The 24,623-nt window shown below is 44.8% G+C and overlaps 2 protein-coding genes across 2 annotated transcripts; both read right to left on the bottom strand.

Moving 5' to 3' along the window:
* Positions 1–475: 475 nt before the first annotated feature.
* On the bottom strand, positions 476–2,827 carry LOC309573101 (toll-like receptor 2 type-2; the record flags this gene model as incomplete). Its single annotated transcript, XM_082281782.1, has 1 exon — positions 476–2,827. One exon carries the CDS (start codon positions 2,825–2,827, stop codon positions 476–478), a length of 2,352 nt encoding a protein of 783 aa, XP_082137908.1.
* A 5,785-nt stretch (positions 2,828–8,612) lies between these two features.
* LOC309572839 (toll-like receptor 2 type-1) lies at positions 8,613–13,114 on the bottom strand (the record flags this gene model as incomplete). The annotated part of the gene is made up of 3 exons (XM_082281318.1): positions 13,024–13,114; positions 12,799–12,868; positions 8,613–10,998 (listed from the first exon to the last, which is right to left on the bottom strand). The coding sequence occupies exons 2-3, from the start codon at positions 12,810–12,812 to the stop codon at positions 8,613–8,615; spliced, it is 2,400 nt and encodes a 799-aa protein (XP_082137444.1). The 5' UTR covers positions 12,813–12,868; positions 13,024–13,114.
* Positions 13,115–24,623: the final 11,509 nt, after the last annotated feature.

Raw genomic sequence — 24,623 nt, forward strand, 5'->3', positions numbered from 1 at the left:
ATCCTCCCTTACTCTTTCTTTCCCACAACTTTTAGCGCTGATTTTGTTATCATGGGTCATGACTTTATGTGTGGGACATCCTTTTTGTCAGCTGGGATCAGCTGTCCTAGCTGTGTCCCCTCCCATATTATGATGCAGCCCCTGCCTGCTCGCTGGCAGGACAGCATGAAAACAGGAAAGACCTTGATGTTGTGCAAGCACTGATGAGCACTAACTAAAAAGCCCCTGTGTTATGGAGACTGTTTTGGGCACAAATGCAAACCACAGCACCATAGAAGGAAATATGAAGAAAATTAATTCTATTCCAGCCCAAACCTGTACAACTATTCAGAATGATGGCTACAAAAATCATAGCATTAGAATTTGCAGTAGCCCAGTGCTGTGTTCTTGAGATGCAGATAAGTGATGGGACAAACAGGCAAGTGAAACAAATCCAGAGTACATTCACTACATATTTATTCTTTAACATCCCTGCCTAAGATCTTAGAGCTATTTTCAAATTAAACCAAAACATCTCCTGCTGTTCTTCACCAGCAGGCCACTCCAGGTAGGTCTTTGTGTTCATGATCTTCCGCAGCTTGCAGAACCTCTTGGGAATGGCTTTGCTCTGGATGGGCTCCAGGAGGATGAGAATCGCCGCGTCGTTGTTCTCATCAAAGAGGCGGAAATGCGAGAAGTCCAGCTCGTATTTGCACCACTCGCTCTGCACAAAGTGCTCGGACAGCACAAAGAGCGTTTTGCGGCTCTTCTCAATGGAGTCGATGATGTTGTCCACAATCCACTTCCCGGGCACAAAGTCCCGCTTGTGCAGGCAGAGCCGAAAGGGAGGGCAGGCCTGCTCCAGCTCCTGCACCATGGTGTTCTCCACCCAGTCGGAGTCGTTCTCGCTGTAGGAGACAAAAGCGTCGTAGCAGACGTCCTTGGGCGGGGCTCGCTTGGGCTTCCGCTTGGCTTGCAGCCATGCCCATGTCATCCGCATGTACCAGACCACGTGGTACTTGTAGCCGACGGCCAGCAGCAGCAGGATGACCAGGAACACCAGGACGCAGATCAACGACACCACCAGGGACCTGTGGCACTCCATCAGGGACGGGTGCACGGTGCCAACCTGCGTCCCTCTCACCGCCAGCGGAGAGTCACACACGTACTCGTCCGGCCACCCCACCAGCACCTGGGCTATCCTGGCCTCGTGGTGGATGAAGGAGAGGAACTCACAGGAGCAGATGAAGTTGTTGTCACTGGCATCCAGCAGCTCCATTCTCTTGAAGGACTCAAACTCCTCTTTGGAGAAACTGTTCAGCTTGTTTCTTCTGACAGACAAGGCCACTAAGTTTGGAATGGGTGCGGCACCAGGCAGGGCCTTCAGCTGGTTTTTTGTGAGGTACAGCTCTTTCAGAAATGGGAGCTGCAGTCCAAACTCCTTCAGGTTGTTTGCACTAACATCCAAAACTTCCAGCGATCGAGGAATGCAGTTTGTTACTTTAGGAATTTGAGTGCTGGAGAGGTTTAAATACTTCAGGGCTTTGGGCCATTTACACACATCTGGAATCTCACCAAAATTATTTTGGCTAATGTCTAAAACAATTAGGTTTCCTAGATGAGACAAACTTTTACTTGTCATTTCTAAGTCACTCAGTGAATTCCGACTTAAATTTAAAGTTTGTAGGGATGGCCAACCACCCTGACAAGCTGAATGTTCTAAACTCTGGTCTCCAAGTAGATTTGCACTAAGGTCAAGATATTCTAATGACAGAAGACATTGGGAAATTCTGCATGGTACCAAAAAGACCTTGGTGTTTTGAACTGTGACTCTCCTAAAAAGAGATATTAGACCTTCCACAGCCTGAAGATCTGTAAACAAGTAAAATTCTTCTATAGATAATTTCTCTATTGTGAAAACTCTAAGAGTCTGTGATTGCTTTGCTTGAATTTGTATTTTCCATTGTCCAGTTCCCAAGAGTCTACAGTCTACCAGCTCCAGTTCTACTAGTTTTGGCATGTCTTCTAAAATGGTGACAAGCTCAGGCACAGTAGCATCTGTTAATAAGGTCTGTCTAAAAGAAATTTTCTTTGCAAAGGATGAAGACATGACTCTCAATAGTTGCATTTCTGCAGCGATACTGAATGCTATTCTTCTGACTTCCAGCCAAGCGACAGAGTGCAGAAGGTCCCTAACAATGTCTGAGAATACATTAATACTTCTTATGTTTATGATCATGTGATTTATCTTCTTAATTGATTTCAAACTTCCTTGCTCGTACTGACTGAGATTGCTACCATCAATCCACAACTTGTGCAGAAGCTCAATGCCCTCAAAGTTCCCTTGCCTTATCACAGAGAACCACGGGTTGCCCAGGTGGAGAGAGCTCAGGTTCCTCAGGCTAGAAAAAGGGGAGCTCTCCCCCAGGTCTCTGTAGGAATTGCCTTGCAGGTGGAGGTGCTGGAGTGAAAAAAGGTGCCCAAACCACACAGGGGACACGTGAGCCAAGCTGTTATTTGATAAGTCCAAGAGCTCCAGTTTTGCCAGGGACTGAAACGAGTCCTCATCTATGGAGCTGATTTTGTTGGACTGCAGCTGCAGGACTCTCAGGTTCACAGCCTGCTGCAGGTCCTGGGATCGGATGTGCTTTATCCTGTTGTGGGCCAGGTCTAATACTGTGATTTTGGCCGTGAGTCCCAGGGGAATGAAGTCCAAGCCCATGGAAGAGCAGTTGCAAAGCTGACTGGTACCGCATGAAGGACAAGCCTGCTTCAGTGCTTGTTGTTCGGAGAGGTTTGCAGCTAAGATCATGTAGATGGCCAACACTCGCCAGGTGTGTGTAGTCATTATATTGCCTAAAATATAAAATACGGTCAGAGCAAATATAAAATGCATAGCTTGTTTTGGAGAAGGTGTATTTTGGATAAATCTAACTTTTACTGTTCTGTCTTGTTGAAGGCACTGTTAAAATATTTGGTTTTAAGACAGTTCAGAGTTGAAATAGATTGGTTACTACTCTGATCCTGTTCCTGTTTACTAAGTAGCCTTCATACTTTGATCCCACCTCAGGTCTTTTTCTTCAGATTCTGTGAATATTATATTCATTTTTTGCTACAGGGAGTCTCCTGTACATGTTTCAAATCCTGGTTACATCAAGAAGAGTCAGCATCTTACAGGAGATACTAACATTCAGGTTTAATACTTACTTCAAGCATATGTCTAATCTCTGTTCTGACAATGGGGAGAAAAGGAATGCATTTGTTTCAGTCCAGTCCTCCTTTTATCTGCCTTTTCCTACTCTGATTGTAAATGTCCTGTGAGCAGGGAAACAAACACTTGCCAGGGTGACTCTCATGTTGCCATCAGTCTGATACTTGCTAATGAAATTTAATATTGTAAAACTGACCATTGTCGCCTACTGCCTCAGCTCTTCCTTTTTACTGCCACATCCTTCTCCTCTGTCAGTTCCTTTTCTCTTTTCGGAACCTGTGGCAGAGAGAAGATCAAGCCAAGCCACAAGGCAGAGCCAGGGGCTCAGATCAGATCAGCTGATTGGACAAGATAGCTTTTTCCAGTCCCACAGCCTGTTTCTGGTCTGCTGGACTGAAATGAATCACGAGAAGCCACACAGATGTGGATCCTGTGTCACTTCACTTGCCTCTCACACTTTTCATAATGCTGATTTGGAATGGCTTTTTTTCTATTACAGAGCTTCCTGCAATATCCAACTTGTCCTTACTCCCAACAAGATGCCTTTAGTTCCTCTATCCTTCTGAGGAGGTGGAAAAACAATTTTTGAAGCCTGAGAGAGCTCTTTTCCCTAGTGTGCCACAAAACCCACCTGCCTCAGTAGGTATCTTACCGTGGGTGGAAAGAGTGAACAATCCCCAAAGAGGCCAATCAGTGAGTTCTCAAAATCATTGTGAGCTCTCCAGCAGGTTAATTGGGCTAGACTGGCTCCTTGAGAACTGCTTTCTCCCTCAGTCATCCCACTGAGATTCTGTGCAGAAGATCTACTCTACTGTGAATTCATATTCTGATTTGTTTTACAGTAGCTGACCCACATATACAAGTTAATACAGAGAAGTCCCACCCTTCCAGTTGCATTATTTTTACCCATAACTGCTTAAGATTATCCAAAAGGGGCAGAATTGGCTGAGATGGTTTGGGCATATGGGGAGGGGAGGAAAAGTTATGGATAATTTTTTTCAGTCATTCCATCTCTTCTCACCGGCAGGACTATAAACATTTTGACCTCTTTTGTTACTTCCCTTTTACCTCTGCCTGTTTTTGATGTAGAGCTTTGGATCTTTATTACAGCTGGTGGTGGGGTCCGTGGCTGCGACCCAGGAAGAGATGACCGGTCCGGGGAGATGGTCCCAAAAGGAATCGCCTGCCTGGGGTCTGGTATCTTCCTCTCAGCTGCTGGCAGAGGAGCCCTTGCAGAAGCTATCAGCTCTTTAGTGATTATCAGCTCGTGATTTCAGCTCAGCTCTGCAGGGCAGCCTCTAAGGCCAAACCAGACCAGAGAGAGAGACGAGAAGACCCGTATGGCTGGTTCCGCACGAAGGTAGCTTTATTGGTGGTTCCCTCTGGCGAAGGGAAGGCCAGGGACGAGCTCTCCTCCTACAGAGGCGAACTTGTCTTCTTTTATAGGGATACAGGGGATCAGCAAGGGGACCAATGGATTACAGAGGGTCTGGGATAGACCAATGGGTTACAGAAAGATCTGCATAGGGTCTCCCAAAGGATTGTGGGTCTACTTTCCCTCACCATGACTCAAAAGTCCTTTCCAGGGAGTCCTGCTGGGCGATTGCAAAATCTCTTATCTCAGCAGACATTCCTCCAGGGCAGTGGCTGGGCATATCCCACAGATCTTGAAGGACAAAGTTCTCTTCCCTGTCTTTAGGTGCCCACAGCTGAACTGGTCATCCACCATGACTCTCTCCAAAGTCAATGGAGAGAAAGAACATCTTTTAGGAGCAATTAATATCGTGTGTCTTGGACACCCAGATTAAGATGTGATGACTCCAAGAGAAATGATCCCATTGCCTTAAAATGGCATATCACAGTTTAGATACCTAGATATTTGTCCATGTGAATCCCACACAAAAAATTGTGATCTGTACTTAAGACTCATCTGCTGTCCAGCTGAGGCTCTTTTACAGGACTTTTTGGTCTCCCAAGAGTAACTGGATAAGACAGTGCAGCAGGCTACAGGAGTAAAGCCAGGAGTAGCGCGAGTTTCACTAGCAACGGATTTAAGTGGTATTTTTAAAGTTGTCACCAAAATACTTACTGTCAGAAAATTATACAACCAGGCAACCTAATCACTCAAAAGCTGCCTATAGGCAGGTTATTTATAGATGGAAAATTGACAGTACACAAGGGAACTGGGCAGGTACTGCACAGGAAATACCAGAAGAGCCTAATGGCTCTCTCCACCTTACCAGCCTGATACCATCCAGGGACTGAAGGACTGAACTGCATTGGGTGATTCGGGATGTTTCCCTTCCAGTTTTTTTGCTCATCTGTAATCTGAGCAGACACCCAGAGAAATCCCATTCCCACCCTCACTCACTTTCAGCCATTCTCTTCCCCTTCCCATTTCTGTCTAATGATTCTGCTTGAGACCCTGACTTACAAGGTCATTTCAGGCCTCTCCACACCCACTCAGACATACAGCCCCAGTCCATGATATCATTGCCCTGTCAAGAAATCACTTCTCCCTGTTGTGCTGGGAAATTAAAAATCCACATTAAAAAAATTAAATTGAAATGCAACTAAAAATACATGAACTTGCACAGATGCCCTTGTACCATAAGGTGCTGTGATGAACCAGGCATTCAAAATGTTTCAGAGTTATGGAAAAAGGGCCCAAGCCATCAGACATGCTCAGTGTTATTTTCCCTGGCCCATATGAGTAGAAGAATTTGAGGAAATATGCACATATTCTTAAACAAAACCATGACTGACAACAGAATGATGTTCTATAAATGCTAACAAATGGGGAAGGTTACTATAAGTGCTAAAATAAAGCATGCCAATAGTGTGCAAATTGATTCTAGCTTGGGGAGCTCTACCCAGCTAAATGCTGGCTGGTAAATTTGAGCAGTGCTATGGAGCCTGCAGAGGGAGAGCCACTGGTTGGTGAAGAGGTCAAACCACAAGCAGACTGGGGAAAGCTACTGCTCTCCACCTGGCTGTGTGTGGGTTATCCATGTCCTAGTTCTCAGCCCCCAGCAGTGCCCTAATAGCACGTACGCACATCCACACATCCACACACACACACAGCCATGCCTCTGCTTGTTTCCAGCACAGAGGATGTGCTGGAAGCACAAGCAGGTCAGAGTTAGGTGTGGAGGCAGCTGATGCCCTGAGGCCATTGTTCAGTGAGCTCTTTCCTGGCTGAATTCCTGAAACTAAGGCACCCCTCCTTCATGCCCAAACTTCCCTGGGCAGTCTGTGTTAACACCCAAGTGGGACAACATACAAATAGGAAAAAGTACATACAAGGCACCCTCCCACAAGGAAACTGAGCAGAAATGGCACAGTCTGACCCAATTTGTCCCTTTTTCATTTGCTGCTTTCCTCTCTCCCATTTCCCAAAGGATATTGCTCCCATCAGCATGTCCCAGCTCTGCATCCTGCCTGCCGTGCATCCTTGCCAGGTGCCTGTGATTGCGCCTTCCTGCTCTACTTCTGCTGGCAGTCAGAAATCCCTCCCCACCCTGCACTGCGGCACAGCAGCCTTGAGCACCCTCAATCCCCCATGCAGAGGAGGATTGGTGGCAGAGATTAGGTTGCCTCTTCCCAGGGCTCTCCCTGTGTGCTTCTTGCTCTGGCATTGCAGCTCCACTGTCCGTCCCTGCATCGCCAGCCTTCACCTACCTGAAAACTCACCTCTGTGCTGAAAAAATTCCCAGAAACGCCACCTTCAGCTCTGGTGCCTGCATATGCCGTGTTTTGTCTCTCTCTTGCTGATCCTTCTTTTCCCAGCTTCCTCTCACGCTGCTGTTTCGTTTCCACTTCACTGCTCAGCCTTGACAGTGCAAGCAGGGGAATTCCCACTGGGTGATTCCGATTGGCCTAAGAGCAGGAACACTATCAGTCCTTTCAAATGTGCCAACACACAAAAGTCTGGGTCTGTGGTAAGAGTCTACTGTGTGAACTAAGGCTTCTCCCACATCTCTCTTTGACCCTCTCTTTATAATGACGGGCAAGACTTATTTCCCTTCTTAACCTCTAGGCACACATTTCTCCTAATTTGTTTTATCGATGCTCATTGTTTGCTCTCTGATGATTCACTCATTACCTGCCTGGAGTTCAGCCTTGATTAGACCATGAGCTGTATTTCTTCAAGGGAGTTAACAGAAAAATCGCCTTGTTGCAGACTGTGGACTAGCCCTGGAGATAACATTGTAATAGAAAAACAGAACTGAAAGTAGTGTTTGCAGGTTGCACCCACAGAAATTATCTTGTGTAGACAGATGCACACAAACACACAGGAGTGTGAATATATACACATTTATAAAAGCACATACACATATAAATATATATATTAACAAATATATATATATAAATATAGCAACAGACAATATAATCAAATTTGACTATTTTTCAAGTACTCAGTCAGCCCATATGCCAAGGCTTTAGTATTTCTCCACAAAATAACTGCATGGCTAAAATTTAATCAAGATCTAGACTCTCCTGTACTTAAACTCCAGCAAAACAAGCAAAGGGAAAATGTTGAGTTAGAGAAACCACACCTAACTTAATCCCCTCAGAGACAATTTCGGGTTCCCGTAAGAACCTCAAAAACACAAGAAATCCAAGCACTCGGTGTCGGACTACCTCGATATACGCATCTGTATCTACCTGCTTGTCTAGACTCCCTTTGTAATCAGTGAAGGGCAATATGGTAATTCTAGGAAATACCTCATGCTGAAGTAGAGAGATGAACTGCCTCTTACCCCTGTAATTTTCTTCACCAACTACAAAGGAAGAGAAGTTGAGCTGTAAGAATTGCATGGCCCAGCGATTACATAAATATGCTTTACAAAGTAGAAGAGCAAGAGCAAAACCAAGAACTGAGCCAGTCTGCAACACCATCTAGCCCACACATTAGAAACAAAAATCTCACACCCCAGAAACAGAAGGCTTACACTCTTTCTGCAGGTAGGTAGAAAGGAAAGTGGTGGCAATCATGAAGAGAAAACCAAGCATGCCCAGGGAGAAACGGACACAGGGGAATACTGATTGAAGCCCTTGGCTTTTAATTTCATTTGCAAATTACAATGGCATTGTTAGAAACTAGTTGGGGATCGCAGTAACAGGAGTAAAAAGTACAGAAATACCCCACACCCAGCAAAATGTATTTAGCAAAGCAGATCAAGTCCAACACGGTTTCCAAATATCAGAGTTATTGGCAGGGACTTTTAAAGACCAGAGTATCAAATCACTGGAAAACCTAAAACGGGTCTTTACCAGTTGGTAAAATGACAATTATCTCTATATGCAACAAAGCCAGTTGCAGTTACGAAGAAAAATAAGCAAGAAAAGATTCTTAACAGTAAGAAACAGTGATATACAGGCTTTTGTGGAAATATGTTGAAATGGGAGCTGCTGACATCTATGACTTCAAGGCTCCTTTCAAGTTTTCCCAAAACACCTGCTGCTGCTCTTCACCAGCAGGCCACTCCAGGTAGGTCTTTGTGCTCATGATCTTCCGCAGCTTGCAGAACCTCTTGGGAATGGCTTTGCTCTGGATGGGCTCCAGGAGGATGAGAATCGCTGCGTCGTTGTTCTCATCAAAGAGGCGGAAATGCGAGAAGTCCAGCTCGTATTTGCACCACTCGCTCTGCACAAAGTGCTCGGACAGCACAAAGAGCGTTTTGCGGCTCTTCTCAATGGAGTCGATGATGTTGTCCACAATCCACTTCCCGGGCACAAAGTCCCGCTTGTGCAGGCAGAGCCGAAAGGGAGGGCAGGCCTGCTCCAGCTCCTGCACCATGGTGTTCTCCACCCAGTCGGAGTCGTTCTCGCTGTAGGAGACAAAAGCGTCGTAGCAGACGTCCTTGGGCGGGGCTCGCTTGGGCTTCCGCTTGGCTTGCAGCCATGCCCACGTCATCCGCATGTACCAGACCACGTGGTACTTGTAGCCGACGGCCAGCAGCAGCAGGATGACCAGGAACACCAGGACGCAGATCAACGACACCACCAGGGACCTGTGGCACTCCATCAGGGACGGGTGCACGGCGCCAACCTGCGTCCCTCTCACCGCCAGCGGAGAGTCACACACGTACTCGTCCGGCCACCCCACCAGCACCTGGGCTATCCTGGCCTCGTGGTGGATGAAGGAGAGGAACTCACAGGAGCAGATGAAGTTGTTGTCACTGGCATCCAGCAGCTCCATTCTCTTGAAGGACTCAAACTCCTCTTTGGAGAAACTGTTCAGCTTGTTTCTTCTGACAGACAAGGCCACTAAGTTTGGAATGGGTGCGGCACCAGGCAGGGCCTTCAGCTGGTTTTTTGTGAGGTACAGCTCTTTCAGAAATGGGAGCTGCAGTCCAAACTCCTTCAGGTTGTTTGCACTAACATCCAAAACTTCCAGCGATCGAGGAATGCAGTTTGTTACTTTAGGAATTTGAGTGCTGGAGAGGTTTAAATACTTCAGGGTTTTGGGCCATTTACACACATCTGGAATCTCACCAAAATTATTTCGGCTAATGTCAAGATTAGTCAGTTTGGGTAGACAGGATGTACAGTTTGCAGTCTTTTCCAGAAATTTTAGAGAGTTTTGGCTTAGATTTAAAGTTTGCAATGAAGGCCAGGAACCTTCACAGATTGTCTCATATAAACGGTTATTTGCAAGCAAATTATCATGAAAGTCCAGATACAGAAGTGATGAAAAACTTCTTGCAATGTTGCATGGTACCATGAAAACATTAGAGCTTGCAATAGTGAGTCTTTTCAGGTTGTTTATTTGTGACTCCATACCATTGAGGTCAAAAAACAAATGAAAATTCTGAATCACTACGTTTATTATCATTATTGTTTCAACAAAACTTTGCCCACTCCTCGCAATTTCTCTCATGTTCCAGTTTCCCTGCCCCTCAAGCACACAATTGACTGCCTCTAACTCTTTTAAAGAGGTGATTTCCTTCAGTAACACTATTGCTCGGCTAATAGCTTGATCTGTGAAGAAAGATTCTTTAAATGTAAGTTTTTGTATCCTAAAAGGACGTCTAGAATTCTGCACCAAGCTTTTTTTTTCAACTGGTAATTTGATTTCTGTGACTTCCAGCCAAGCGACAGAGTGCAGAAGGTCCCTAACAATGTCTGAAAATATATTACTATTTCTTAGGTTTATGATCATGTTATTTATCTTCTTAATTGATTTCAAACTTCCTTGCTCGTACTGACTGAGATTGCTACCATCAATCCACAACTTGTGCAGAAGCTCAATGCCCTCAAAGTTCCCTTGCCTTATCACAGAGAACCACGGGTTGCCCAGGTGGAGAGAGCTCAGGTTCCTCAGGCTAGAAAAAGGGGAGCTCTCCCCCAGGTCTCTGTAGGAATTGCCTTGCAGGTGGAGGTGCTGGAGTGAAAAAAGGTGCCCAAACCACACAGGGGACACGTGAGCCAAGCTGTTATTTGATAAGTCCAAGAGCTCCAGTTTTGCCAGGGACTGAAACGAGTCCTCATCTATGGAGCTGATTTTGTTGGACTGCAGCTGCAGGACTCTCAGGTTCACAGCCTGCTGCAGGTCCTGGGATCGGATGTGCTTTATCCTGTTGTGGGCCAGGTCTAATACTGTGATTTTGGCCGTGAGTCCCAGGGGAATGAAGTCCAAGCCCATGGAAGAGCAGTTGCAAAGCTGACTGGTACTGCATGAAGGACAAGCCTGCTTCAGCGCTTGCTGTTCGGAGAGGTTTGCAGCTAAGATCATGTAGATGGCCAACACTCGCCAGGTGTGTGTAGTTCTTGATTTGTGTTTTGCATGGATGGACATTTTGCTGTAGGAAACAGAAAGGAGAGAAGGTAGGGTCAAATTTTAATTTTGAACAGCACCTGAAAACTCTTGAAAACCTCCACTATTTTATTAGTAATTTCAGATTAACTTTTTTTTTTAAGTGTTATCCTGTGATGTCCGTCTTCCTCTCCTACTTGAGTTTCTCAGTCCTGCAACCACAGTGTGCTGCTGCTCATCCCTAGAGTACAGCCATATCACTTGTCAAGAGCCATAAAGGACCAGCCTTGGTGTCCCGGCTTTTCACAGGCATGTTGGCTATGGCTCTCACCTCTTTCATCTCTCACATTATGCCTCGTCTCAGCAAAGAAGCTACAGCTGGATGTTTCGGCCCCAAACAGGGGAAGATGGTTAGATCATCAATGATCTGGATGAGGAGATCGAGTGCACACTCAGTTTGCAGACAACACCAAATTGGGTTGGAGTGTTAATCTGCTGCAGGGTAAGGAGGCTCTACAGAGGGATCTGGATTGGATGGATCCATGGCCTGAGGCCAATTGTATGAGACTCAACAAAGTGAAGCACCATGTGCTGCACTTGCATCACAACAACCCCATGCAGCACTAAATGCTGGGGTCAGAGTGGCTGGAAGCTGCCCAGCAGAAAAGGATCTGGAGGTGCTGGTCAACAGGTAGCTGAATATGATCCAGCATATGCCCAGGTGGCCAAGAAGGCCAATGGTATCCTAGCTTGTATCAGGAATAGTGTGACCAACAGGACCAGGGCAGTGATTTTTCCCCTGTACTTGGCACTGGTGAGGCCTCACCTCAAATCCTGTGCTCAGTTCTGGGCCCCTCGCTTCCAGAAGAACACTGAGGTCCTGGAGCATGTCCAGAGCAGGGCAACAGAGCTGGGGAAGGGTCTAGAATGTAAGTCTTAGGAGGACCAGCTGAGGGAGATATAGTTGTTTAGCCTGGAGAAAAAGGAGGTTCAGCGGGAACTTTTATCACTCTCTACAACAGTCTGAAATGAGGCTGTAGACAGGTGGGGGTCAGTCTCTTCTCACAGGTAACAAGTGACAGGAAAAGAGGAAATGGCCTCAAGTTGCACTAAGGGACGTTTAGATTGGATATCGGGAAATTTTTTTCACAGAAAAGGAAGTCAAGCACTGGCACAGACTGCCTAGGGAAGTGGTGGAGTCACCATCCCTGGAGGTATTTAAAAGACATACAGACATGGTGCTTAGGGACATAGTTGGGGTAGGCTTGGCAGCATTTGGTTAATGGTTTGACTCAGTGGTCTTAAGGGTCTTTTTAAACCAAAGTGATTCTGTGATTCTATGATTACAAACGTTCCCAGCCCTTCCAGAGTCAGCCTGCCCATTTTGTATGGCTACATGGCCCAGACAGAGCCTGCTCCCCCTCTCAGCCCTTCCAGTGGTCTGAGGTTTCCAACACCACAAACTTTACCAGAAGAGATAGCGGGGTCCCCTGCCTGGAGTCTCACCAGCCTCAGGGCTTCTAAAAGCAGAGCTCCTGCCACACCCTTTTGCACACTGTGTAAGCAATTCACATTCTTTACTGAAAAGGCAGAGCAAGCTGATATGCAATGAAGTCTATCAGACTTTTCTGTAAAACAACACTAGTAATAGACGGGAATTGGATGTTACTGTCACCCTATAAACAGTGGATGTAATTATAACAACACTGATTTTAATGTAAAGAAGGGCTGTGTTTCATGCCACAGGTGCCAAAGGACACTTCACCAAGTTTGAACTGTAAACAGTTCCAGTACTGCAGATGAACACTGCCCATAAACCCTGAATAAGCAGAGGTTAAGTACTTACCTTGAGTGCTGCATGCTGTGTTTCAGTCTCCTCGGGTGCTGATCATGGCATCTGAATGGTCACCTCATACCTGCAAACACAATGAAAGCTGGAAATTTTTGGCTGGTCTGATGAGGTGACAGTCCTCAAGTGAGAAAATATTCCACCCTCAAAATACTGTTCTCCTCAAACAAAACTTCATGTTCCCAGTTTCCCAGTGTCCTTTAACTATCCAGTGAATCATACCAGTTTGCACCTCTTCTCACTAGTGGTGGCTCCCCTAAGGAAACCAGGGCTTCTGAAGAGTCCAGGATTGTCCAGCATGTATGGCTTGCCCTTCAAACTCACATTTCAACCAATTCTATTGCTGCTGCTGCTGGAGATGCAAAAATGGGAACAGCTCGTGCTTGAACTCTCTTCTTTGCAAGATAAAATTTAGTGTCAGTCTCTTCTTTTTGTCAGTCAACTCCCATTGCTGGAAAGGCTGATGCAACCATTTTGCACAATTCTTTCATCATCACTTCCTCCACTATTAAGTGCAGAAATAGTTCCCAGGCAGAACTGCATTCACCTCCCTGTACCTCTACTTTCAATACTTTTTGTCTGGTAGGCACTGGGGGGGTTGTTCACTGTGCTGATGTCTTGGGGTGACTTTATGGTGTGTATCCCGTATTGCTGCCCTATGCCCAGAAATTAACTTTGTGCCTTTCTATGCCTCTGAACTGAGCCTGAGAGGGGGAAGGAAAAACTGAGCAAAACTTTTTCGAAGCAGTTTCTTTTTCTCCGGAGAGAGACTGAGAGTTGAACTTTTTTCCTTCCCTGGAATTTCGGATTTTCTCCCTTTTCTGCTGGACTGCTTCAACCTCTGAGCACATCAGGAGGACTTTCCACTGAGCGCAGAGGGCCTGGCCCTGGGCCAAGCCCCAGCTCCAAGGAGACCAAAGGGAGGACTCTAACACTTTCCCAGTTTTTCTCCACAGCGAGATTTTTATTATTTAGCATTATTTTCCTTTTACTGTGTGTTTGTTCAATAAATAGTTTTTATCTCCTTCACTTTCCTTCGAGGAAAATTTATTTTTCCCAAACCTGGTGGGGAGGGGTGGTGGTGACCTGCCTTCTCTCAGAGGATATATTTCTAAATTTGGCCAAACCAGAACAGCTGAGAAACAGAACATCTCAGCACAACCAAGTTATGTCAGTTCTGTAAAATATTATCAATATATAGAGTGGTACATATATTAAGTGTTGGAGTCAAATTGTTTAGTCAAGGAGAGTACTATAGAAACAGTCAGCATCCTTTCATTTCCTAGGACACTACAGTCATATGTTGTCAACAGAAAATTAATAAGAACAGGAATTATATTTTGTCTGAAGCACAAGACACAGTCTGAAGGAAAGTATCTCTCTGTAAACATCAAAGGCAATTTTGAGAGAGGAGGTTTGGTGGTATTTATTTTAACCTGACTGAAGTAACATATGGTTGGTCAAACAGCCAAGTATGCTGCTTGCATAAAGGGGCAGGGATTCTTCCCACCAGCTCTGAAAGGGAAGTCTATTACACTCAAACACTAACATTCCTGTTGCAGTTACCATTTTTTTTCTGTGTTCAGAAATTGTCACACTTTTCTGCCCTCTTACACCAAGAAGTACCTGCCTGAGAGCAGACAGACAGACTGATTCCTGCCACGTGTCAGAGGGCCCACAGCTGCATCTGTGTGATCAAGAGTGGGAAAGCCAACAGAGCTCAAATGCATCTCATAGCAACTTCACTCCCACTGCACTGACATTGGCATTGCACATTAGGCTAAGAAAAAAAGAAATTGAAAGACTGAGATAGCCTTGTATTTTCTGTCTACTACAGAGGACAGCTGATAAGCATGACAACATTGTAAAATAGAGACAAAGCAGCTGTGGGGCAGAGCAGAGAAGGGAAATGGTCTTCTAGTGAAGGGATGTCATCAACTTCTCCAAAGCCACCTCTTCCCTCTAGCACCTCTCAGCTGAAATGGTTCTTGTTCTTCAACAAGGAAAACCTTCAGTTTTACAAAATATTAACTCCAGGTTCAATGAGACTCATTCCTATATATTTTTGTCTTCAAAATTGTGCCTCCATGATACAGTTAAAAATTTTAGTTAAATTTGGGAAGAGCTTTGGAGAAGAAGACCATGTATACAATTCAGTGTGAAATGGGCACACTCTTCCGTCTATTACAGCTTCATCACCACACATTCATGGAGACTTGAGGTAAGTGCCAGCTGTTTTCTCAGAAGTACCCACTTTCTCCTAACATCCAGGCTCAGCCAGCTCTCATCATGGATCTACACTGGACCAGGTTTCTGGCTTCTCTCAGAAAGAGAAGACTAGTGTGACCATGCCACAGTTCACAAACCAAGGAGTCCATTTCAGCACGCTGCTTAAAACGCCAAGAAATGGGGGTGATTGTCAGGGTTTATCACATTATCCAGAGTCAGGAAGGTTTGAGGATGCTCAAAAATGCTCTCCACAAGCTGCCCCACACACAGAGACAAGGTACCAGCCACCTGCCTCCCAGTGTGTTAGCTTTCAAATTGTGCTGCAGCATGGCTCAAAACGACTTGTTTTGAAACCAAGGAATCTAAAGTAGGAGAAAGCTGCTGTCTTTTAAGATGAGAATACTCTTCAACTGCTTTTTCTCCAGAGTAACTGCATGTTTAGCATTGAACAAAGGTGCACCTTGTCGGTGCTTTCTCTTCTCTTCCAAGTTTAAGCTATGATTAACCTTCCTTCCTCTTTTATACTGTTTAAAACAAGCCACACGCCTTCACCTACATTACATTTTCCCAAGAGAAGCACATGGATCTGCAACAAGCCTGTGCTTTTGTAACTGCAGATGTTCCAAGCATAGACACCACACAAGCCTTTGCCAGCAGGTAGATGGGGATAAGATAGAGACGTGGTCATTATTTTTGAAGCTGTCTTGCTTGAAATGTTCCCGTCTATCCAACAGCAGCACAAGCAGTACACAAACTGGGCATGATGCACTCTTTAAGCACTTCCCATTCCCAGTCTCACACGGGAGGATCCTGCAGCCCATCCCCTCCCTTCCTCTCTTTCCTCCTCTATGTCAGTGTCCACATTCAGAGCTGCCTGTTGCTTTCCTGTGTAGAAAGGACAAGTGAGCAGCGCAGAAGTGACCCAACACAGGCAATACCGTGCCCCAGATCCCTGCCTCAAAGAAAAAGCAGAAGCAGTAGAAAAGGGAGGGACACACAAATCCATTGACACATATCCAGCCTGTGACACAAGCAGAAACGCTTTCCAAATCTTTGTAAACAGCACAAAACTGCTTCCTCATACTTACCCCTGTTAACCAGGATGTGCCAGCATGTCAGCTTGGCCACAGCAGTGCCAGGCAGGCTGAACCTGGGATGCTCTTACCCTAAGCGCCCCCCCGAAAAGGATGGCAAGGAAAAGCTGAAAGTCAAATCTGTCCTTGCAGTCTTTGGAGCAGGAGGTATAATACTCAAGTAATTGAAAGCAGAATGGCTTGGCATCCTTTCATGGTCCTGGGAACAGATCTTTTGCATGCACTGCTAGTGGCTGTGCTTTAACCTGTCTTGCAGGGCTTCAGGTATTCATCTTCAAGCTGCAACAAAAAGGTACATGATAATGAAAAATAAACCATTTTAACTTTGTTGTGTTCCATATCAGGCCTACCCTGCCAGCTGGTCAACCCCCTGGTCACATCTTCAGATTGAAAGTTTAAATGCAAAGGACCTGATTACCTTTGTTTTTCTTCTGGGCAATCCTCACACTGCAGTTGTGGCAGAGCAGGATAATGATGTATAACTGGTTAGTCATTCAGCAGCCAGCCTACGGCACTGCCTCTTCCAAGGAAGCAGAGTTGTTGATTTATTTTTGTCATATCCTTTCTGAAAGCACTCAGTCAGAAAAACACAACACTGTTTTGCTGCCTTAACTGAGGAGCTGCTTGCAGGGAAGTTCGCAGGCTAAGACATCAAAGCTTATCCTAATGATATGGATAGTTTCATTTTTCTAGCATAGTTGTAACAGCATGACTCAACAAGAGAAAACACATAATTTCTGCCAAAGTATTTCTGATGAGTTCTTGACTCCCAAGGAAACTGCATCAACAGGAAACAGCCAACATGCAAGGCAAAGGTGGACAACGCAGTTCCTTTCTCACCTTGTCCTTTAGGTACAGTGAAAAGACTTGTTTCTGACAGGAATGCTAGGATATACAGTAAATACATATTTTCCAGTAGTATGCAGTGAAAAAAAGGCAAGTTTTGACAGCCTATTCTGGAGACCACTGTGACAAACACACAAAATCCTGTTACCACCACACAGATTTGTTACTCCAAAACGAGAACTCTGGGACAACTCACATGGAAGAGGTCCCCACAATCATTGCTGCTTGTTCCCCCAGCCTGCATGGGGCTGGATGCCAGTCAACTGTGCTGATGAGTAGCTCAGCCACACACAAACGCAGGACATGCAGTGGGATCAATGGCACCCACGTCTGGCAGGAGGCTTCCTGGCATGCTGCAGAGAGAAAGGTAAAATAAAAGCTGATACCGACAACTGATGATCTCCCTTGGTGCACATGGGGGAGAGGTCTGTCTGGAAATATATCCAGTTGAGTAACAACTTCCTCTGAGCATCGCCCAGAGCTTCCTGCATCCCTGTGCAAGGGGTCCAGCTCCCAGAGAAGATACAGGGATGGGAACCATACATGGGGAGAGGTGTCAAAGACACATGCTGCTCAGAGCAGCCTTGACCTCAGCTTTTCTGACAGACCAGCTTGGCTACACCAGCCCTTATACTTTCCATATTCACAACCCTGGATCTCCATAGGCATGACAGAGGCAGAGCCTAGTCAGGCTGTAGGACTCAGAAACCTGAAACACATACATGGTACTGGGACCTCAGAGGTCAGCCCAAATGTACTTGGGCAGATAGGCTCCCTGCTGCCAGGGATCCATCCCCTAAAAACAGACATAATCTGGAAATCATATTTTCTTTTAAAATATTTTCTGCAATTTTCATAGTGTTGATTGGTTCAACATTATCAATGTACCAAGCTGGTTCTTGTTTTAGAGATCTCCAGGAAATACTTCTGTGTAGCTTTCCCAAGGACCACTCACACAGTGTTTTGAAGGACTTTTTTCTTTGCTCTATGTCTATCTCACTCTTTTGTGTTTTTCAGTTTACTTTGCTGTATCCCAGACTATATGACAGAGGTCATCTATTATGGGTGCCCAGAATGGTATTTGGACACCTAAGCCGTATTTCCAGTTTTTAAACAAAGATGTGCCATTCCTGTTTCCAAAAATTTTGCAGGGTTTTAGGCAGAGCCACAAACACTTATGGCTATGGGCTCCCAGCACAGGCTGCACTACCAGAGGGGCAGGGTCAGGAAGAGAGAGGAATGGATCTCTTATGCTCGCTGTTTCAACAGCTTCTCCTTCATTTCATCTCACCAGGAGAGAACACACCCTGTCACAGCCCAGCGGGTGCAAGCCATCACTGGCAGGCTGTTGTGAGGAAGTTAGGCTTTAACATCCTGGCTCTGGAATTTCCCATAAGGAGGAAAAAAGCTTCGCTCAGCTTCAAGTAAAAACTCCTTCAAGAGGCTGGGCAAAGGGACATGAATGTTGATGCATTCCAGTATGGGGAAGGTTCAGCAAATCTTGTCTTGCCTCATTCAGAGGAATGCATGGACATATTTTGTGTTTATCCCTATTTAGTGCTAATAGGCTGGAAAAAGTATTTTCTTTTTAACCTTTTGGTTTGGGTTTTTTTGTTTCTTGGGGTTTTTTTTTAATGGAAGGGAAACATTCCTGGGAATGGGAGCAAGTCATTGCAGAACCAGCTAGAGTTTGTTTCCTGTACGGAGGTGGAAAGCACTTTGCTGGGATGCAGAGATATGTATTCAACTGCTTGTTATACAAAAGAAAAGAAATTGTGTTTAACAGTTGGGCAAGAATCTCAGCAGGAAATGAAGCAGATCATTATCATGTACCATAAAAATATCAAGATTTTTGTATTTGTTCCAAAAAAGATAATGCCAGGATATATTTTGCACAGGTAGTTCAGGCTTTACATTCAGCTGCTGACTCCCTCTCTATCTGATGCCATAAAATATTTCAGACATAACAGAGGATTTCAGAAAGAGAAAACTAGTCAATTCCAAATCTTTTTTTTCTCAGCTATTCAAGACCTCAGAAGTTCTTTCTTCAGTGTAGGTACTTTTCTGGATTTATAGCCTATCAAAACTCCACATTTTTTAAAAATACAAAAAAATCTAAGGTACTATTTCCTGCAGTTTTTTTACTCACTGGAAAAATGACATGTTTTGTGAGTCTCTTGCAGGGATTATTTCTATTGTATTCTTTTGCAATTGTATAATTTTTTAAACAAACCCCTTAGAAGCTTGACTTAAACCAAGTTGTAAACATTCATGAAAACGTAATTTTTACTGAAAATTAAAAGTCTGATCATAAAAAGATGTCAGAAAATATTTTAAAAGTATGTGTGGTTTCTGATAGGGCCACCAAACCATCTTCAAATGATAAGTGATTTCCAATATCAGACCATTCTTTGACTTTCTGAATTTGAACATGATTGAAAACAGACAGCCGAAGCTGATTTTCAAGCACACACTCAGCTATTTTAATCATTCCTTCTAAATTATCCTCATATTGCATTTCTTGCTCTTCTGTGAATTTTCTTGACTGTAACAGCTTAATAATGACAGATTCAGAAAAGACCATGCAATTTGAGCCTGTGCTGCCTTTTTGTCTTTATCACAGTATCTACAGAAAGAAACACACCATACCAGATGATCAACCTCAAAACCAAGGTGTTTTCTACTGCTGTGAAATACCTATATTTACAAACTTTGAGCTGAATGGATCTCTAACATCCTGAGTAAGTTACTTGGACATGCCGGGAAGAGCGTGGCTGTGCTGTGGCATTGCAACAGAGGGTTGTAGCAATGCCAAAAAGACTTTTGCATAGCTCTAATGAGTACAGAAAGCATGGTAACTCATGTTTTTAAGTAATTTGCTCTGCCTTTCACAGCTTTTGGATGGAAGAGTTGTCAAAGGAAGAGGAATCAAAGAAAATAGAGGTAAAAAACCAGCAAACAACAACCAAATTCCATCTCCATAGCTGAAACTACAGGACCAGAATAAGTTGGCTGAGAGATAGCCATAAGGTAATAGAATTTGTCTACCTTACATCTGCTCTACCATGAGAAAGAGCACCAAATTAGATGCACTCTCCTACCTTGTATCAACTCCAGTAATACTCCTTCAATGCTTTACTCACTGTGAAGTTTGCACCTGTGGGCACAAGATCTTTATTTCTTTGGATCTTATTATCCAGTGTCTAACAACTCCTACCCAATGGACTGGCCACCTGGTTTGTTTTCAGCTTATAACTTACACAAGTGTCAGCATAAATATTCTTTTCTATTTATAGAAATTATGTTACATTTGCACTTCTTTCATGAGCTGTTTTTATGACATCATGTAAAATTAATTTCCTGAATGTTCCATGATTAATAGTGTCAACAAATTTCCCTAAAATCAGTTCTTTGGAGTACTTTATTTCTCTGGGGTTCATTCCTTGAACTCTTTGTTCCCAGCTCACGAAAGGCCAGGCAGAGCATACTGAGATGCACAACCCTCTGTTGAGAGGAATCTTTCTTGGTGATCTCTCTGGTGTCTCCATGTTTGCCTCTGACAGCGTCCTCTCTGATATTTGCAAAGCCTTCCAGCTGAACGGAATTTTTCAAGAGTCACTACCAAAAATGCAATGAGTAATGGGAGAAGGGATGGGTAAAGTGAAGGTTGGCTGGACTCTTCTCCCCTACTGTTCAGTGGTCTAAACTTTTCTGTAAAATAAGTATTTCTCACACTTCTCATGATGAAACACAGCCTGTGAATGAGTTTGGCTGGTTCCCTGTTTCTGCAGGTGGAGAAATCCTGCCTCCAGGCTCGGCAGCCCTTTCCGTTTCAGGGGGAATTCAGCAAGGAGCTGGCAAGCTGGTTTGCTGGACAAGAAATCTGTGAGCTCCAAACTTCTCACTGAGTAACAGGACAATATTGATACCAGTCCCTCACTCAGGGTGAGTCAGGTCTGCAACTGGATTAAGGGAGAAGGGAACGTCTCCATCCGTTTTGGCTCGTCATGTCAAAACAGCCTGCCGTCCGTGAAGGAGCTGCTTTGTGCTCCCCTCTGCTTTTTACTCCTTGCAGGAAGGCCCCAAATAAATGCCCCATCCCCCAGGAATGCCACCAATCATAAAATAATCCCTCTCCAACTGCTTTCCCTAACTCTGCTGGCACAACGATGACTGCATGCTCTGCCAAAGTTAACAAGCAGGCACATTAATCCCCCCTCTTGCTAGAGAGTCTTTCCAGACCTGCCTCAGCTTTCTGTCAGTCGCTGTGCATGGAGGCAGGTTTGTCCCAGGATGATTCCTTACAAGCATATTTGCAAGAGAATGCCAAGTGAGCACCTAATCTGAAACGACTGAGGCCCTTGGAGGCAAGGGACCAGCTGTGCCGTGAGGCTGGCTCTTTCATTTGCAATTTTTCTTTTGTGTGGTTTACTTTGGCTGCTTGTTCTTGGTAAACATTGTACAACCCTGAAACCAGGAAATTCCTAAAATAAATTTAAAAATGGACGACGACTAATAGATTTTGCTTTGTCTTTCCAAGGATCAGCCTTACTGAGCCCAGATTCTTGCCATCCAAAGAGGAGTAAAACCTCCCTGGGAATCTATCAGGAGTGAAGGACACCTCTAGCAAGAAAGGCAGGGATAGGGAAGCTGCTGGTCTCGTGCAACCATGCTAGGACCAGCTCAGCAAGCCTTTGGAAATCACAGGCAGAGCAAGAGCCTCACCCAGCTGCCAAATGCAAAGCCCACCATCATGCTTTAGAGCTGGTTTGTCCTAAAAGGCTTGCACTTCCCACCCCATAGTTCAGCCAGGGGTTTTCCTTCCCCTCCAACCCTCGCTTTTCCCTATGACCTCTGGTGTGCAACAACTCTGTAGATAAAGCCACGCCTTTTGCAGTGCATGAACTCTGCAATTAGATGAACCCATAATGCCATTTTAAAGGAAAAAACAGATAGTGAAGGTACTGAGGGACTGCAGGGCTGGAGCAGGGCTTCCTTGTTCCCTCTCCTCCAGGGTGGAAAGTCAGAAGGGCAACAAGATCCCCTAGTTCCCAGTCCTCACCAGTGGGAAAGCAGCTGAGAGCTGGGTCCCCATCCAATCAACCCTGTACATTTGCGGGCAGCAGGACAAGACTGCTCCTGCACACAGACTGGCTTTGCCCGGCTCTGGGAAGCCATAACCTTCTGTTCAAGAGGTCTGTGGCAGGGGGAAATCACTGAGACAAGCTGTCACCACTGCTCCTTTTCCTGCACTAAGCAGGACAATAAGGAAATTCAGGGAAGATACACCATGACTGCTCCAGTTTCATAGCAGAGAGAGGGAATTTTTTTTGTGGGCTCCCTAAACCTCTGTAAATGCTACTATGGCTGAGACACAGAACAAAAGGAGGTTATTCTTCTGGACAAGCTTTCTGGAGGAGCCAGGTGATTAAGAACTGGATTAAGCCTTGCAGAAAATGTGGGTGAAGAAGATACAAGCAAGCGTTTAACTACAGGATCCTGTCAGAGATGGATGATGCTGTCTGAGTACCAGCTGTGCTGAGACATCCTGAGCATACTCAGAAGCAGACACAGAAATCCAACAGCAATTAATGGTATCCAAATGCCAGAGTCTCCAGCCACCAGTGTCAGTTGAATATGGGACATCCCAGAACTAAATGCTAAATACTTACTTGTCTAAAGAGGCAGCAGGATCCCAAATTTTGCCCAAGTCTCTCTCCTGGTTGTCACTGTGGTAGGACAGTTTTCTAATTCTTAAAGCACTGCACAAATGTCACTAACTGTGACTTGCTGATACCTGCTATACCCTACAACTACCTACCAAAAGAAAGCTGACAGTTCTTCTTTCTCTCTTTGTTTCAGGAGATATGTTAAAGTCTAACGGGTAAGATGAAATTCAAGGGAAAAAAAAATCCCTGCTACAGATTTTTTGCATAATTTTTGGAGGTGACATCGACATTCAGCTTCATACATAGAGCTTCTAGAAGCTCAACTCCAGACTGTTTTGATGTGGAATGCAGAGGAAAGGTACCATTACCAGATCCAGAGATTTCAGTGTGCTTATATTTCTATCTCCACTGCCAAAAATATGCTTTTCAAACAAGCTAAGTAAAAGGTTAGACTGCTTAAAAACGACCATTCACGTGACACACAAACCAGGGAAACAAAAGAGAGGCCCATGTCCTGGGAAGTTTCAGTAAGGTAAAAGGGGCCAAGAGCGCCAGCACACACAGCAGCGTTCCCCTCCCATAGCATGGGGTTTGGCTCCCAGAGCAGAGCAGCAGGCACCAGAGAGAGACAGACTGTAAGCCAGTGTGCAGTGTTTGTGGAAAGCAGAAGCAGCTCTTGTGCAGAGAAACTAATCAAAGTCAGCATCTTGCACAAGGGCAAGCATTAGCTCAGCTGTAACTCCACATAGTGTGGACTCCAAAAGGTTTATTCCAGCTCATGAAAAATGGCCTCTTTTGTCCTCAGAATAAATTGTACAACTGGAAAACAGTTTTCAGAATAAATTGTACAACTGAGGCTAGTTTCTGGAGCTTGCAGCAGGTGGCACACAGCATTTCCACCTGCTGCTAGGCCGTGCTGCAGTTCCCGTGGGTTCAGTCATCTTAGACATCATTCATACAACCTGTCTGAGAGACTGTGCTGCAGTGCAGAGCCTGCTTGTGCAAATCCATGTGAGGCATGCTGTGGTCTGTCTTCTCCTTGTACTTTTCTAGGAATTAATACAGATACTCATGAGTAAGCAGACTGATCTAAACAGCAGTGGATGCTGACATACTCAGACACTTAAGGAGACCTGGGCAGCTCCAGAGGCTTCCTACTCCTTTCTCTCATGAAATGCTTCCTTACCAGGCTCTCTCTCAGATCCCAGACTTGCAGACTTCTCTTAATACCTGCAGCATGTTCGAGGCAACACTGGGTCCACAGTAGTAGTAATAAAAATAATAATAAAAAACCCCAACCAGAGCAGTCATTAGGCATTATTTGCTGCAGGAAAACGGGGGGAATTTGAAATTGGCAAGTCAGTCCCATTACTGTAAGGATACATTTGGTCTGTCGTCTGTTAGAACACATGGCTCTGTGTGCCTGGCAAGTGCTTTAAAGTTGTTCTTTTGATCTTTGCTAAGATAAAACTGTAATATTTTGTAGGCATTTGAGAACATTAGTTACTGGCCTAGTTAAAAACCACTTAACCACTTGGAATTGGTGCCATCTGTTTCCTATTTTTATTCATAGAAATCAATACTCAGTTTTTTGAGGACTTCTCTAACAAACTCTCTCTATACGAAACATGATGCTCTGGCCAAGACAGCTGAACTTGTGCTTGACAGGTTCCCTGATGGGGCTGTTCAACTGACATAGGACGACTCAGACAAGAGGGAGCAAGGAGAAGGACAGAACAAAGGCCAAGTCCTTTAGCTCATCCCTCAAATCAGCTCTTCAGAAAGAATAATACTGTCTTGGTTAGATTTCAGGTTTCTCTATTACGGGAAATGGCACATGAGGTTCTTGCAACCAAAATCAAACCTGCAGCTTACTGAGCATCAGTCATGTCAGCCATTCTGGAAGATGCACCCAGGCTTACATTTTACTAAGGAAGCTAAGAAAAAAGAGATTAAAATATTTCATATTAATTTAAGGATTGTG

The sequence above is a fragment of the Coloeus monedula genome, assembly GCF_965178545.1.
Source record: "Coloeus monedula genome assembly, chromosome: 5".
Lineage (NCBI taxonomy): Eukaryota > Metazoa > Chordata > Aves > Passeriformes > Corvidae > Coloeus > Coloeus monedula.